At 38.2% G+C, this 16,768-nt stretch overlaps 1 protein-coding gene across 3 annotated transcripts; it reads left to right on the top strand.

The window, feature by feature from the left end:
• The first annotated feature begins 14 nt into the window (after positions 1-14).
• On the top strand, positions 15-10,143 carry NRAS (NRAS proto-oncogene, GTPase). Of its 3 annotated transcripts, XM_022584000.2 has the most exons (7): positions 15-136; positions 637-764; positions 2,809-2,987; positions 5,337-5,496; positions 6,062-6,185; positions 6,498-6,539; positions 6,647-10,143. In XM_022584000.2, the coding sequence occupies exons 2-5, from the start codon at positions 654-656 to the stop codon at positions 6,179-6,181; spliced, it is 570 nt and encodes a 189-aa protein (XP_022439708.1). In that variant the 5' UTR covers positions 15-136; positions 637-653; the 3' UTR covers positions 6,182-6,185; positions 6,498-6,539; positions 6,647-10,143. The 3 variants fall into 3 exon arrangements, with proteins under 3 accessions (XP_022439708.1, XP_089773624.1, XP_089773629.1); XM_089917498.1 differs by lacking the exon at positions 6,498-6,539; XM_089917503.1 differs by lacking the exons at positions 6,498-6,539; positions 6,647-10,143 and adding an exon at positions 6,383-6,465.
• The last annotated feature ends 6,625 nt before the right edge of the window (positions 10,144-16,768 follow it).

Consider the following 16,768-nt stretch of genomic DNA (forward strand, 5'->3'; position numbering starts at 1 on the left):
CGCCGACTGATTGCGTAGCGGGCGGGGCCGGAAGTGCCGCTCCCTGGTGGGGGCTGTTCATGGCGGTTCCGGGGTCTCCAACATTTTTCCCGGTTGTGGTCCAAATCTGTCCGAAGCGGAGGCAGTGCAGCTTGAGGTAAGGGTCTGGCGTGTGTAGCGTTCGACTTTGGAGCATGCTGACGACTCCTTGTTGCCAGGAATCGAGCGGAATCTACGAGCTGGAGACAAAGGCCCTGGGCGGGGGGTCCTTCGTTTTGAGCCCTACGGGGGAGTTCTTTGGAGACAGGCGGGATAGAGAGAAGGGGAGACGGTCTGGATTCCGCCCCCCCCAGAGCTCAGAAGATTTAAAGGAGGAGGAAGGGGGGTTTTCTTTACCTTAGGCTGAGGGCGGGGCCCAAGGGCTATTGAAAAATAGACGAGGGTGGGGGTAGCTAGAAGACTAGTCCAGAATTCTGAGATCCACAGTAACCTGCAAGTATTTTTGCACTCCTGAATCACTTTGAGAACCAAGTGGCGATGAACGTGTACGGAACCAATACATTTCAGACTCTGGTTTTAGTTACTGTTGATTACAGAAAGCTCTGAAGTACTGTAGATGTGGTTCGACAGTTAACCCTAATTGCTGCTTTCCCACAGGTTCTTGCTGGTGTGAAATGACTGAGTACAAACTGGTGGTGGTTGGAGCAGGTGGTGTTGGGAAAAGCGCACTGACAATCCAGCTGATCCAGAACCACTTTGTAGATGAATATGATCCCACCATAGAGGTGAGGCCCAGAGGCAGTCCGCTGACCATACCTCTCTCTTTCGGTTTACTCTTAACCCATTCCTTTTCCCATACGTTTCACCTATTCCTTAGCTAAAGGAATAATCAGGAGAGAAAATAAAAGTTATTTGGGGCACTGTGTTCAGTAATACAATAAGTAAAGCTTTACCTGTTTTTGGAGAAGAGTTCACTTTTATTAGCTACTGATGATTTTCTAAAAAGTTTACAGTTTTTAACAGTTTTGAAAACGGTTACAAACTCAGTGTTGGACTCATTTAGTTTATCCACATATGACAGCTCCATTAAAAAGAAACACAGGTCATAGAATACCTGAATGATAGCAGGATGGAGATAAAGGATTCAGAGATCTGAGTGTTTCTTAGCCACTTGAAGCAGCTGAGACTGTGGGTTGGGGAAGAAAGAGCATGAGATTTTGAGTCACTGTGCCTAGGAATACAGTCCCTGTTTGCAGTTAGTTATATGATAGTGAGCAAATCACTTTTCTCATCTATTAAATTACCATAAACCTGTCTTGCCTGACACCCAGGGGATGTTGTGAAAAATCAAAATACGTTAAATTTTTGTGGATGCTAACGCACTGTGTAATTATCACTTATATAAAGTTTCTGTTGTTTTTGTGGGAGTTCATGTTATAGATGGGCTTCAGTAAATGTCATCTAAAGTCCTTTAAGTAAAGAGTTTGTAATCTTATTCAGTTTATAAATGTCTAACTCTAGAGATTATTTTAATCCACATCCTGGTCTTCGTACCACCCAGCCATTGAGTGTTTAATGCAAGCTAACTCTAATATAGCCATTATTAAAAATTAGTCATTAGTCCTTGGCAAAGTTTTATTTTAGGCTTACCAGCTTTAGTATTAATGGTTAGAACATTTTTCAGAGTTTTGTTTTATTTGTTTGCGAGGTAATTTACATAAGGTATATAAATCTTACATCTATAGCTCAGTGGCTTTAAATTTGTGTACACTTATGTAACCGCCGCATAGATAAAAATATAGACTATTTCCAGTGCCCAAGAGAGTTCTCTCATGCCCCTTTCTAGTCAGTAAACCCCCCTATCCTGCCAGGAAATGACCACTTCTCTGACTTCTATTATCATAAATTAGTTTGACTAAAACCTATCTTTATCATTTTAATTTTGCTTATTTCCTCAGAACACTCATACATTTGACCCTATTTCATGCTTTAAGGAAATTTGGACAATGTGAATTCTATGTTAATTTGAAAGTATATTACAGTCCCGCAATGGCGTGAGTTACAGAGGCGCTGTTCGATGCAAATGGGCTGGCAAACTATGTTGCATACTGTTTCTGGAGCCAGATCTTTACTAAGTGTGATGAGGTTATTTTCTTTGAACTGAATTCCCAGAACATAAATATTAAAATACAAGTAAAATTTTTGCCTTAGAGTCAAATTGAAATTTTTTTTTTAATATGATCTATGCATGTCTATCTTTCCAAGGAATTAATGTAACTATACCACGTTTGGAACCTTTAGGAATTTGATTCAGGAATATTCCCCAGAGATACAGTCTGTCATGATGAGAAAAATATTTTGATATTATAACCTTGTCTGAAATAAAAGGTATTTGTGTATTTAATCATAAACACAAAAGATGGTGCATCCTGGACCAAGTTATAATTGGTGGAGGTATGTTTAGAATTGTAAATGGACAATAAACAACTCAAAGAAGAAGTACAGTTCATACTTCAGTGAACGTAATCTCTAGTCTAAGTGCGGTAGAACTGTCTTTTCAATTACCATGTTTTCTTCATCTTTTCCAGGAACAGAGTGACCACATTTTCCTTTCTATAGGCATATAGCATTTGGGGCTTTTTTCCTAGGGTGACATTAAGTACTTTCTGTTTGTGATTATACATCAGCAGTTTGAGGGATAAACCAAAGAGACAGAATTGGACTTGGTTAGGAGCTTATTTAACCTTAGCAATAGCATTGCATTCCCTGTGATTTTTAATAAAAATGGAATCTCCCTCTCTCCCTGCCCCCCTCCCCTCCACACCCCAGGATTCTTACCGAAAACAGGTGGTTATAGATGGTGAAACCTGTCTGTTGGACATACTGGATACAGCTGGACAAGAGGAGTACAGTGCCATGAGAGACCAATACATGAGGACAGGCGAAGGCTTCCTTTGTGTATTTGCCATCAATAATAGCAAATCATTTGCAGATATTAACCTCTACAGGTACTAGGAGCATTGTTTTTTCTGAAAGGATGATCTTTAAGTGTGTTCTGAAGTTTTGGGGTGAGAATGAGGATACCACACTAGGGAAGATGCAATTTTTTCATTATGAAAAGAATTGCTTTTAGGTTGTGACATTGAGAATCTGGGGTTATTACTGAAAGTTAATACTGGAGTTTATTTTATATAAGCTAGTATGTCTAGAATGCCTGATAATACATAAATGAAGCTTGCTTGCTAATGGGAGTGATTCAGAACTAGAGGTATTATGAGAGACCACAGAGAGGAAAACACCTCTGAGAAACATTCTTCAGTAAGTAATAGAGAAGATAGCGGGAAGAAACAAATGGGGGGAGGGGGGTTAGATAAAGATGAAAGCAAGGCAAAGGGGGGTTAGATAAAGATGATCTTTCTCCACAGAACCTTAAAGTTTCAAAGCTCAGTTGGACCATAAAAATTCTAATACAACATTCTTATTTTACAGAAACAAAGTTCAGAAGGTGGTTTGTTAGGTTTTCATAGTCATGATTATTATTCATAGCAGAGCCAGGACCAAAAACCCAGGGCTCCTTTTTCTTAGCTCTGTGTTCTTTAGGCAGAATAATATAATGGCTAAGAATACAGACTCTGCCTGGGTTGAAACTTGGCTCCATCATCTCTTAGCCATGGAACTTTGGGGCAAACTACTAAATCGCTGGGCCTCAGTTTCCTTATCTATAATGTGGAGATGGTAGTACCTACCAAGAGTTGCTCTGAAAATTAAACGAGTTAATAAATATGTGAATCACTCAGAGCAGTGTTTAGCACAGAGTAAATGCTACACAAGCGTTCTGCCTGTAGCCTGAGTCTTGGTGTATGCTCCATCCATATGACGATGTCAACTCTCAGAAACAAACTAGTCTAAAAGTGGTTTTCTTCCCCTAAACCTGCTCTACTTTCCATTTTCTCTCTGCAGTTAATAGCAGCACTTAATAAAATGCTTAGCACTTGGCAAGCACCAAAAAACTATTTGCTGAATTTCTAGAAATCGTTTTTCTCCTTAGGTTGTCTTATATTATCCCTTCACATAGGTTACTGCCATCACACCAAAGCTCAGTTCTGCAGCTAGCCAGTGAAATGCATTTCAAGTACATGACTTTGTATGTAATCCCAGGGTAGAGTCTAGAGCAATGCTGTGCAGTATGGTAGCCACAAACCATATGTGGTTTAAATTTAAATTCGTTAAAATTGGGCTTCCCTGGTGGTGCAGTGGTTGAGAGTCTGCCTCCCAGTGCAGGGGACATGGGTTCAAGCCCTGATCCGGGAAGATCCCACAGGCCGTGGAGCAGCTAAACCTGTGCGCCACAACTACTGAGCCTGTGTGCCACAACTACTGAAGCCCGTGCACCCAGAGCCTGTGCTCCACAACAAGAGAAGCCACTGCAATGAGAAGCCTGCACAGCACAACAAAGAGTAGCCCCTGCTTGCCACAGCAACAAAGAAAAGCCTGCGCACAGCAACGAAGACCCAACACAGCCAAAAATAAATTTATTTTTAAAAAAATAAATAAATTTATTTTAAAATAAATAAATTTATTTTAAAATAAATAAATTCATTAAAATTAAACAACTTAAAAATCAGTTCGTGGGCCCCATTAGCAACTGACTTTTCAGGTGTTCAGTAGCTTCACATGACTAGCATATATAGTTGGACAGTGCAGCTAGAGAACATTTCCATCATCATAATAAGTCCTATTGGACAGGGTTGATCAAGAGAATCTGGAACAGTAGTTTCCAAACTGCTGTGTGGTATGTCTTACTTGTCATTGAAGAGAGAACTGTCAGTTGGGAGTTCCAAATCCTTTAGTCCCCTGTTAATAAGAGCAGTTCTGGTGTTTCCTATTTTATATCTTGGACTTCCAGCTATAATTTGTTTGAAGAAAATGTTTGGACACCACGCATCTAGAGAAGTGGATAGACTGTCTTTCATTAAATACTGTCACTCTCAAGGGAGCTTCAAAAAGTTATTTGGAGGCAGTAAGATTTACTTTTTATACTTCAGACCTTAACCTGGAGTGTGATTTCGAGTTGCTATTTAACTCCAGAGCCAAGCTTTTTGGAGAATCAAGGAGCCTAACAGGGACATGTGTCAAGGTAGAAGGTGAACTGGTACTTGGCTTCCCTGTGGCTGCTGCATCAAGTCTACACCAGTCTTCTTAGTATGCAAGGCCTTTTATAAGTAGAAAAAAAGTGAAACTCAGTATAGAAGCTAATAGGGCTAGGTGAAATTTGCTAGATTTTCTTTTTTTCCCTAGCTGTTTATTCCTTCCTAAACGTTTATTCTTCTGTTATGATAACATATTCCCTTTTTTAGGGAACAGATTAAGCGTGTAAAAGACTCAGATGATGTACCTATGGTGCTAGTAGGAAACAAGTGTGATTTGCCAACAAGGACAGTTGACACAAAACAAGCCCATGAACTGGCCAAGAGTTATGGGATTCCATTCATTGAAACCTCAGCCAAGACCAGACAGGTATAGTACAGCTTTTAGCATCTGGCAAGGGTTTATTTAAGGCAGAAAAGTTTGATTGATTGACTCTTCACTAGAGACGTGATCCACATTCTTTGCTGTTTTGGATTTTTTTAATACTGTTCTATTTTTTTAATCTTCAGTTTAAACCCAAAATGAATTTATTAATATTCAAGTGTGGTTTCTTTTTTACTCATGCAAGTTAACATGCACAAATATTTCTAAAATGAAGACCCTTGATTAAAGATACTTAAAACATTAGTCCTTCATCCATCAACACCAGCTACTATTTAAGGCATAGGCCCTCCTGAATGGAATCTTTAGATCTGGTAGTTCTGTATGTCCCATGTTATCCATTTTCCTTTACTTAAATGTTTTCTTTGCAGAAAGTGCTATTGTATATCATCCTGCTAATGTGACTCAATAGGAATGCTGAATCAGCCTATTTTATCAGCTAATAATTTAATAATTGCAATTTTAAATCCACATAAAGAAGTACAAATGAGAGAGAACTTACAACTTGGGTTGTGTCTGTTAAGCTGTCTTTATCATTTTCTCTCTTTTATAGGGTGTTGAAGATGCCTTTTACACACTGGTAAGAGAAATACGTCAGTACCGAATGAAAAAACTCAACAGCAGTGATGATGGGACTCAAGGTTGTATGGGATTGCCATGTGTAGTGATGTAACAAGGTGAGCATGTGGTCTCTTGCCATAATTATAAACATTATTTAGGCAATTTGGAGGAGTGTTGCTATTATCTTTTCTGTGTTGCTATTTAACAGAGTTTCTGCTCACTTACAACTGTAAAATAAAGAACTTTCCTTATGGCACCCTTTCTGAGAGTACCACAGCCTAAACTGTTTTTAAAACATTTAATTATTTTACAGACTGTTAAATTTTCAATAATATTAGAAATTAGAAGACATTGTTTATGAAATGTATTACCAGGAGCTTGAAGGATCACTACATGATGATGACATGGTGTGTATTCTTTTCTCATAGATACTTTTAAAGTTCTAGCATCAGAAAAGAGCCACCGTCAAGGTAGGACGGGTTTGGAAACGAATGTATTATCATTTATGTTGATTTTGTAACCTTGTCTTTCTAATACTCTCTATGTACCATTTATACAGTTTCCATCTTTATTTCAGCTGCACTGACACCTTGGTCCTGACTTCCCTGGAGGAGAAGTATTGCTGTTGCTATCTTCAGTCTCACAAAGAAGCTCCTGCGATTTCCCCAACTCTCAGTAGATCAGTATAATATTCTCTATTTGAGAAGTTCTCAGAGTAACTACCTCCTCACTTGGTTGTCTGACCAGAGAAATGAACCTCTTGTTACTCCCAGTATTTCTCCACCCTGGGTTCTCCCCGAGCACACACAAACCAACCTCCACCACCCCAGGTTTTTCATCTGAAAAGCAATTAATGCTCTGAAACAGAGAACCAAACTGTAGAAACATGAAATTCTGTAGAAAACAATGTCTTGAGCTCTGAAGTAGCAACTGCTGGTGATTTTTATTTTCCTTTTTACTGTTGAACTTGGAACTATGTTGGTTTTTGGAGAAATGTCATAAATTACTGTTTTGCTGAGAATATAGTTAATGTTGCTGTTTGGTTTGTTTGTAATGTTATCAGCTATATTCTATAAACTGGCATCTGCTCTGTATTCAGAAATACAAAAGTGAATACTGACTTTTTTGAGTCTATCCTCGTCTTCTCGACTTTCTTGTAATTAAATCTGACTTTCACAATGAAGTGCCTTTTTCCTGGAAGTGGTTTGTAGACTTCCTTTACAATACTTCGGTGGAATAGATGTCTTAGAAACTGTTATACATGAAAATGATTGTGTGAGATATGTCTGTGACCCGTCTAGCTTTGAGGGAAAGATATACCAATATGATAGCAGATGCCGTTTCTTACATGTATAAAGTTAATTTTCTAGAGACCTGTTTTGGGGCTCTCCCAAGAGAAAGGTGAGACTATAAATGATTAGGAATAATTTTGCTTACTTTTTACCTAGTCTCCACTTTTTTTTTGTTTTGGTAGTTTACTACCTGCAAAATGTATATAATTTGTTTCTTATAGCTTACTGATAATCTAATGTTCAATGAACTTCCATTCATATTTAAATTTGGGTCATAGCACAAAGTCTATATTTGCAGGTGTTCAAAATTATAAAATTAGATGCAGGTTTATTTAATAGCTGTGATCAATGATTCTCAAGCCTCAAATATGTTAATAGACAAATTTTCACTGCATATCATGGTAATTATTCATGTATATAATTGCCCTCGGTCCCCTTCTCACCCCATCCCCTGTCCTTCACCCCATAGCAGTGGCTTGATTATTTCAGTTGAGTAAAGCGTGGTGCTAATAGACCAGGGTCACAGTTTCAAAACTTCAGTGAGCCAGTTAGCATCACAGAGAGAGAAATTCTTCCACATTTGCTCATTGCACCATTAATTCCAGCTTAGTAGTTTTGCCAGATGCATGTGGTTAGTCCTGCAAGGAGAGAAGAGGTCAGTTAGCACAAATTCTTAACCATGACTGGAAAAACTTGTTATCCTGAGAAAGGTCAGCTTAGAAGTCTTTATAAATAAAGGATCTAGACTCTGTTTTTAGCTACATGGAAACCAAATTAAGCCAATATTTTTCTCATGTTTTTGAGAATGAGGATACCTCAGATCAAAATTTTTAAATTTTCCTTTATTCATAATGTTCTTTGAGGGTTTAAAATGGGATGTTGATTAATTAGTCTGGGCATACCAGATAAGCTGATGAGTTTGTTCTTGTTCTGAACAAGAAGTAGCCTTTGGATTGGAACTGCTGTTTGAGAAGGGAATAGAGAATATAAGTAATAGTTATGAGGATTTGGAGGCTTGGCTTTTCCATTTGCAGATAATATCCTGATAATTCTAATGAGTAATAGACTTGGATAACTTTTGATGAAAGAATACTTCCAAAACGACCACTTCCTGTTCTCATCTTCTAATGTGTAAATACTTACTGAGGTCCTCTTCTAATATGAATTTTCATTTATTAAGCAAATTTCACATTGCCTTGAAATGAATTCGGAAGAGAAGAAAAAACATAATGTACCCAGAGAATGAAAAACCCAGAGAGTTGTGCTCCTTCGTGTTAATTCTGAGAGCTTTCACAGTCCACGCTGGTAAACAGAAACTCTCTGCCACTTTGCTTCTGCTCCTCTTGGAGCATTGCTCTCATTTTCTTGAGGATAGATGGAGACTTGTCACCTCAGTTGTCATTGTCTTCCTCTTCTTCTTTTGTCTATGTGACTGACTGTGTGATTCTTATGAATGTCAAATTGGGGGTAAAAAATAACTCATTTTAGACTCTTGTGCCCATTACCCTTGTATGTTTGTATCTTTTAGTTTTCTCAAGTATGTTCTAAGCACAGAAGTATCTAAATGGGGCCAAAATTCAGACTTGAAAATGTTCTTTTAATAGCTTCTTAAAGAGCCACACTTTGGTATGAATTTTGGCACAGTAGAGTGACAAACTGACAGTTAAAACGCTGAATAACTTCAGTTAGTGTGGTATCAGATAGTTTTTAGAATATGTTTGTGATTGCTGAAAACAATTACAGTTTACCTCAAAATCTGGAAGTCTCTTTCCCCAAGTTAAGTGCCTGGCCAGCTGTCATAAATTACATATTACTTTATGTCTGTTTGTTTCTTAAAGGTTGTACATTCAAGATTGTGAAAATAAGGTGTTCTGTGTGAAGGCTGCCATGCCTGTGTGTAAATGAATCTGTTGAGTGCTGTATTTGCTCCAACAGCTTACTATAGAATGCTACTTGGTCATATCGTACTTATTACAGTTTTCACTTCAGGAGTGTAATAGGTAAAATTATCCTCAATCTGTATTGTAGTGGGCCCCATGTTTAGTCTTTCATCATCCTTTAAACTGCTGTGAATTTTTTGTCTTGACTTGAAAGCAAGGATAGAGAAACACTTTAAAGAGATAGTCTGGTTTTTTTCCATTCCGGAATTTGTGAGCATAGTCATGTTTTGCTTTACATTTACAGTCATGAACTCTTAAGCTGGCAGCTACAACCAAGAACCAAAAAAGGGTGCATTCTGCTTCTTGTAATTCATCTCTGCTAATAAATTATAAGAAGCAAGGATAATTAAATTAGAGAAAGTATTTAATTTGGGTGGTTTCTATAAACAAGAGACTATAATTCTTGTACATTATTTTCATCTTTGCTGTTTCTTTAAGAAACCTAATGTGCCACGAAATTATTTTAAGGTGTTTCTTGTAAGAATTGTTTTTAAAGTGTTCTTGTTATCAGAGTAATTGTAGATATATTTCAAAATATAACTGGTAATTTTTAAAGGCCTGAGTACTGACCTAAGAAGCAATTGTATGAATTCTCTGGAGGCAAGGGAGGATCTCAGTGGAAGTTGTATGACTTTTATATTTCTGTGCCATTAAATATAGGTAAAAAATGTCAATTGTGCAGTTCTGCTGTTTAAACAGGAACTATTGGCCTCCTTGGCCCTAAATGAAAGGGCTGATATTTTAAGTTGACTATTTTATTGTAAATTAATCCATTCTAATTTTTAAAACTTTGGTTGAATATTTTTCTTGTTAAATGTTTGAAAAATAAAAACTGGAAGTTCTTTGCTTAGTCATAATTGCTTTTACCACTGATTGCCTTTATTGAAAGTTAATATTTAATTCAGACGTTTGGATGTGACATTTGGACAATATTGGAAGATCTGAGTTCCTCATTTTGTCTCAGTATAAAATATGTCAGAGCCTGCTTTATTATGTCGGGGTGATTCAAACCTGTATGGCAGATTCTCACACATTAACATGAAGTGCTAAAAACTACCATTGGATCTTTTGGTCTATTTTTGTACTGCTCTACAGTCTACCAATCTTGGTGTAGGTTTGAGAGCGTTAAGTCTAGGAGCCAGAGAACATGGGCTCCAACTATAATTTTACTACTATAGCCAATAGTTTCCTCATTTTGCAAAATAGGGAAGTTGAAATAGGATATCTCAGATTTCCCAGTCCTAATTAAGGAGATATAAAAGAATGATTTCAAACCTAGGCTTTTTCTTTTTTTATTTTTATAATTATTTATTTATTTTTGGCTGCATTGGGTCTTCGTTGCTGCGTGCGGGCCTTTCTCTAGTTGCAGCGAGCAGGGGCTACTCTTCGTTGTGGTGCGCGGGATTCTCATTGCGGTGGCTTCTCTTGCAGAGCACGGCCTCTAGGCGCGCGGGCTTCAGTAGTTGTGGCTCACGGGCTCTAGAGCGCAGGCTCAGTAGTTGTGGCGCACGGGCTTAGTTGCTCCGCAGCGAGTGGTATCTTCCCGGACCAGGGCTAGGACCCTTGTCCCCCTGCATTGGCAGGCGGATTCTTAACCACTGCGCCACCAGGGAAGCCCAAACCTAGGCTTTTTCAGTCAACACTGGAATAGTGTGATTATGAGGACCTTGATTCATTCTACCAAAGACATCAATGTTTTTTTCACTTTTTTCTTAAAAAAGGCAGAAATGTGGATCATTAGTATTTGACTGAATTAAGCTTAAGGAAACCAAATTTAAGCAACAGGATACTGTTTCTAGCTACTAGGATGAGTGTAAATATTTTAGATTGTAAAATGTACATGAAAAACAGAATTATGGACTGGTGTATCTAAAACAGATTTCCTCCTAAGTTGGTCACCTATGCCTCATGTCAGATCTTTTGTTCTTCTAATATTTGACACCCTGATAACTGAGAAAGAGGAAAGGAGGAAAGGATATTATCTTACTGATGATAGCTGCTGTTCCGCTTGGCAAGATGAAGCTATAGAAAGACAAACAATGGAAAAGTAGCTAAGGAAACTTGTTTATTTGGAATATGAGGGGACCTCCTATGCATCTCTGTGCTATTAAGGTTTCTGTTCTCAGAACAAGCAATTCTCAAGGTCATTAAGAGGCCAACAGAATCGCATGAGTTGTTTGATATCCATAAATACATGTAAAGGGGCCAAGAGTTCGTGCTAGTGATCATTTTGCAAAACCACTTAGGACACATTTCAGATTATGTCCAGCTCCATGACTTGAGAGCACAGAGAAGCAGTGTCCAGTATCCAAAGGGGAAGGGTATGGTTTGTAATGCTTTCAGTATAACCCTGGGCAATGAAATGTGGTCCTATACCTTAATAAAAGAAAACTGGAACCCTAGGAACATCTGAAATACAGATAATAAATACCCTTTGCAGTGCCAAAAGGAACATCAAAGGTTCAGATTCAGGAACTGGGAGTAAACCTAGTGAATTAATCATTCTTATCTGGAGACATTGTATTCATGACTGACTTTGCGCTTGCACCAAAATAGTCTGCTTATTAACCTATAGTGGGGAGGGGGGAGATGTTCTTTTTCAACTTAATGTTTAATCTCTTCTTAAAACTAGTGTAAATACAGATTGCCATCAATTTGTAGGCACCGTATAAAGAGAACAAGGCGTAGTGCCTGCAATATTGGGGGTTAAAGTGATATTAAATGTTTCTAAAGATAGAGGCAGCTACCTGCCTAACCTGGGAGTATGTGGTTGTAACTGAGCAGTTGCCTACTAGAGCCTTCAGATGCAGTAGGCTGAAATATTATCCAGGCTAGGAAAAGCAATCTTCTAGAATGGCTACTGTGGAAATAATAAAATTGGCACTATTGACACTTGCTGGAGGAGCTTGAGATGTGTGAATTTTGTATGATATTTGTCTGAAGGAAAACTGCACACTATTTTAAAACATCTTGGTGTAAATCAATTCTCCACATGGACAATTGAGACCCAACATTAAAAAAAAATGTTTTTATTCATTGGAATGAAGTTTAAAGACATCTTGAAAATTAGATCAAGAAACCTCATAAGTTTATGCTTGTTTTGCCTGTGAATTTGAGGAGTTTGACATACGATATTAAAGCCTAGCAAGGCACATGAACTGAAGTTACCAAGGCCTGTTGCCCCATCGTTCTATAGCTGGTGTGACATTTCCTCTCAGAGAAACACATTTGGATTCCACTAGGAGGCATAGCCACATGCCCTAACAGAATGTTTTTGTTTCGTTGGCTCAGTACGTTTTCCTTATGACTTTCCTTCCTAACCCACGTAGCAGGTTTTTATTGAACCTACTATGTGCCTAAATGCTGTGCTGCTCTGGGCATACAGCAGTGAGCCACATAGGCTGGCTCCTCATTCGTCTTTTATATTGCATTGAGGAGAGATCTCGAAAACAAAAATTTCTTAGTTGCAATTTGGTGATTGTTTCAAAGGAGAAGGATATTGTTTACTGAGGCATAACTTGCTTAGCCTCACTCTTCCAGTTGTCGCCCTCATGACACTGCCCAGGGTCACCTCCTACCCAATTTTTCTGTGAATAACCAAGGCTACCCAAGATGCACAGAGCCTGTCTCATGCCTCATTGCCACTTGGGTCTCTCCTTTTCAAGTCAAGGCTCTCATAAAAGGAAACTGTATATTGCTTCACAATTTCAAAGTGCTCTTACATAAATCTCGTTTAACCCTCCACAAAAGCCATGTAAAAGAGGAATGGTCTACATTTTACTGATGTGAATCCTGTAAAATTAGATGGGTTTATTCCAGGTTTGAACCTAGGTCTTCTGACTTCAGATACTGTGCTCTTTTTGGTTCACTAGTGCAATTGACCCTTGAACAACATGGGTTTGAAGTGGGCAGGTACACTTTTAAGCAGATTTTTTTTCAACAGTAAATACTACAGTACTACACTCTAAGGTTGGTTGAATCCAGGGATACAGAGGAATCGCGGATACTGAGGGCTGACTGTAAGTTATAGACGGGTTGTCGACTTCATGGAGAGTAGGCGCCCCTAAGGCCTGCATTGTTCAAGGGTCAACTGTAGCTTTCAAACCATGCTGCTCAAAGCCCTTGGAGTATGGTAAAGGAGATTTCCGGGAAAGCCTAAGTGATCAGGGCTCTGCTCGTCTTCCCTTGTCCTTCAACACAGGCTCCACTTTCATCTGTTTGGGGGTGGGGTTATTTTGGCATATTATCCAGATATTTCATTTTTATAATCTTAAATATCAAGAGTGACAATTTTTAATTCAACTACCTGAAGTTTTGTATGAATTGACCTTGTGTTTCAAGTAGTCAATTTTATTAATTTTATAAGAGTAGTAACAGAACCTGGTTTTTAAAAAATTGAAAAAAATTGGAAACCACACATAGAATTACTTAACATTTACACAAAGTTAATCACTTTAAACTTCTGTTGTTCTTCTGTCATCTTTTGTGGTGATTTTTATGCACAGAGTCACATGCTGTGTGTGTGTGTGTGTGTAAGATTGAATCATCTAGTGTTCTGTACCTTACTCATTTCACTTAATAACATAAATTGCACACCTTTTCTAAGCCAGCATATTTACAACAACATCTTTCTTTTGAAAACTATATAGTACTGTAATTTATATAACCTTTTCTCTGCTGACAAACACATGGGCTGTTTTTTATTTGATGGTTGATTGTTTTGTCATATCAAATATCATTATATTCAACATATATTTGCCAGTATATGCATAGAGCAAATTCCCACAAAATAGTTGGGTTTACACTTGATGCATTTTTAATTTTTTTTAATTTTTAATTTTTTTTTTTACTTGACTGTGCCGGGGCTTAGTTGCAGCATGCTTGTGGTATGTGGGATATTTTTTTTTTTTTTTTTTAGTTGCAGTATGCGAGATCTAGTTCCCTGAACTTGGGAGTGCAGAGTCTCAACCACTGGACCACCAGGGAAGTCCCCAATACATTTTTTATTTTAATGCATATGGCCTTAATTGTCTTCCAGATACTGTTTTATCAATAGATTCCTTCCAACAGTGCATGAGAAGATGTTTTATCCCAGACCCTAGGCAACCCTGGGATATATCAAAATTTCAAACTCTTACCAGATTAATAGGTAAACTGTGATATTTTTGTCTACTGTCCAATTTGCATATCTTTAACTATAAGCACTTTCATTTGTTTTTCATTTTAGGCTTCCACTCAAGATGTAGTTTGAAGATTCCATAAGTAAAAGTTTAAACACCCCTTGACTTCGATCTACTCCTACAACCATCTGTCAAGCTGGGAATCACTATGCTGCATCCTCATGTCTAGTCCAGAACCCAATACTCTAGGCACAATCACGGTCATTGCACAACTAAGCAAGAGTGAGGCCGTAAATGACACCATGGTTAAGAGCCCCGACACAGGAGCCATAATTCCTGGGCTTAAATCCCATCTCTACCACTTAAACAACTGTGAGACCTTGGGCAAGTCAGTCTCTGTACCTGAATTTCTTCAACTGTAAAATGGAGGTAATAATAGTTCCTCAAAAGACTGTTGTGAAAATTAAATGAATTAATATATGTTAAACAACAACAACAACCTTGGAACAGTGTTGAGCACTGTTATTATTGCACAGACCCCACGGCATGCCTCCCTCTCTCTCCTGACAGAATGCAGTATACTTTTGATGTTTAGATTGCTTTGTTAAAAGCAAATTGCTGAATTTTAGTTCCATGCAAGAGGCAGGAAACAAAGTCAGTTTGTCTCACGGAAAAGGATGAGTCTTACGAAGTTGACTTCTTTATTTTTAGGCATGTATGGGAAATTATGACCGACAGGGAAATGAAACTAAATACAGTAAAATACCATAAGATTTCAGAATTTGATTATATTCCAAACTAAAACTCATTCCTTAGGTTTAAGGTAACTTTTATATACCTCTAGCAGGGTGACAAAAATAGTCCATAGCTGCTGCTGGCAAAAGGACTGTATTCCAAACCAGAGGTTGTAATGAACTCAGAACTGCTGCCACTGAAGCAATGTTACAAAGGGTTACGCTCATCCTGAAAGTTTACTACTGGTAGCCCCGAGCCCCATAGAACGCTTTGGCATCTAAACCATGAGTGACTGTGAGGGCATGGAGGAGGGTGGGGTGAAGAGCAGGTTGGAAAGGGCTGGGCCCTCCCAGCAGGTTTCACAGCAGGGACAGAAACCTGCTATAGTAGAATAGAAGAAGGGCTTTCTGGACAAAAAAGCCAGGCAGCAGTGATTGCCTGTGCACAGCTCATTCCTGTTAAGTGTCTGTCATCTCCTTCCTGTAGAGCCTCAGGTTACAGGTATCTCTAACTTGATAAAATACAATAAATCTCCGCTTTAAAAAATAGTTTGTAGGGCTTCCCTGGTGGCACAGTGGTTGAGAGTCCGCCTGCCAATGCAGGGGACACGGGTACACGGGTTCGTGCCCCGGCCCGGGAAGATCCCATATGCCATGGAGCGGCTGGGCCCGTGAGCCATGGCCGCTGAGCCTGTGCGTCCAGAGCCTGTGCTCCGCAACGGGAGAGGCCACAACAGTGAGAGGCCTGCGAACCGCACAAAAAAAAAAAAAAAAAAATAGTTTGTAAATTTGTTATTTGGAACTCTGAATGTTTTCCATTGGAATAATGTTCTAAATGATGGGAAGCATCTGGGTAAGCTCCAACCAATGTAGTCCATAATTTGGATGAAATATTCACATTAACAATTTTTAAAAGACATAGAAAATAATGGTTTTAGAAAATAATGATTTTCTTTTGCCAAAAACTAAAGCAAAAATAGAATTAAATGAGACTAGTTTATATACTGATGCTTGAAGAAAAACCAAGTCTAATTACAGAAAAAGAATGAGTAGATAGACTTGTCGCACTTATAGACTTGTCCCATTTAACTTCTGGACATTTTTCCTTAAGGGCTGTAGATGATAATAGGACCAGAATATGTTTTGTTTTGCTTTAAGTTCAGTTTTTTAATGACAAAAATAATACTTGTTCATGGTAGAAAATGCAAACAAGAAAAAAGAGAAAAGTAAAATATTGCCATCATTCCACTGCCCAGACAGAACGCTGGTATAAGTTGTCCAGGCTGTTTTCAACGTCTATATTGATACATAAATTAAATGCCTTTCTTTTTTTTTTAATGAAAACAAGATTATACTATGTATACATCCTTGTAAAATGCTTTTTCACTTAATAAAAATCTTTGAATGTTTTCCAGGTTAATATATATTCATCTACTCATCATGTTAATGACTGAATGGTATTTTATATTATGGTTGTACCGTACTTTAATCAATCTTCTATTGCAGTTGTTCCTACTTTTAAAAAAATATTTATTTGGCTGTTTTGGGTCTTTGTTGCAGCGTGCGGGCTCTTCATTGCGGCACTCGGGCTTCTCTAGCTGTGGCGTGCAGGC

Source organism: Delphinapterus leucas, chromosome 1, assembly GCF_059928025.1.
Source record: "Delphinapterus leucas isolate spDelLeu-1000000601 "Yukka" chromosome 1, BTC_Dleu_Yukka2, whole genome shotgun sequence".
NCBI lineage: Eukaryota > Metazoa > Chordata > Mammalia > Artiodactyla > Monodontidae > Delphinapterus > Delphinapterus leucas.

What these genes read in the sequence shown, in the direction of transcription:
- NRAS (XM_022584000.2), top strand. Translation starts at nt 654, where the DNA reads ATGACTGAGTACAAACTGGTGGTGGTTGGAGCAGGTGGTGTTGGGAAA. An exon ending in AATATGATCCCACCATAGAG is followed by an intron (nt 765 to 2,808) that starts GTGAGGCCCAGA and finishes TCCACACCCCAG; the next exon opens with GATTCTTACCGAAAACAGGT. An exon ending in GCAGATATTAACCTCTACAG is followed by an intron (nt 2,988 to 5,336) that starts GTACTAGGAGCA and finishes TCCCTTTTTTAG; the next exon opens with GGAACAGATTAAGCGTGTAA.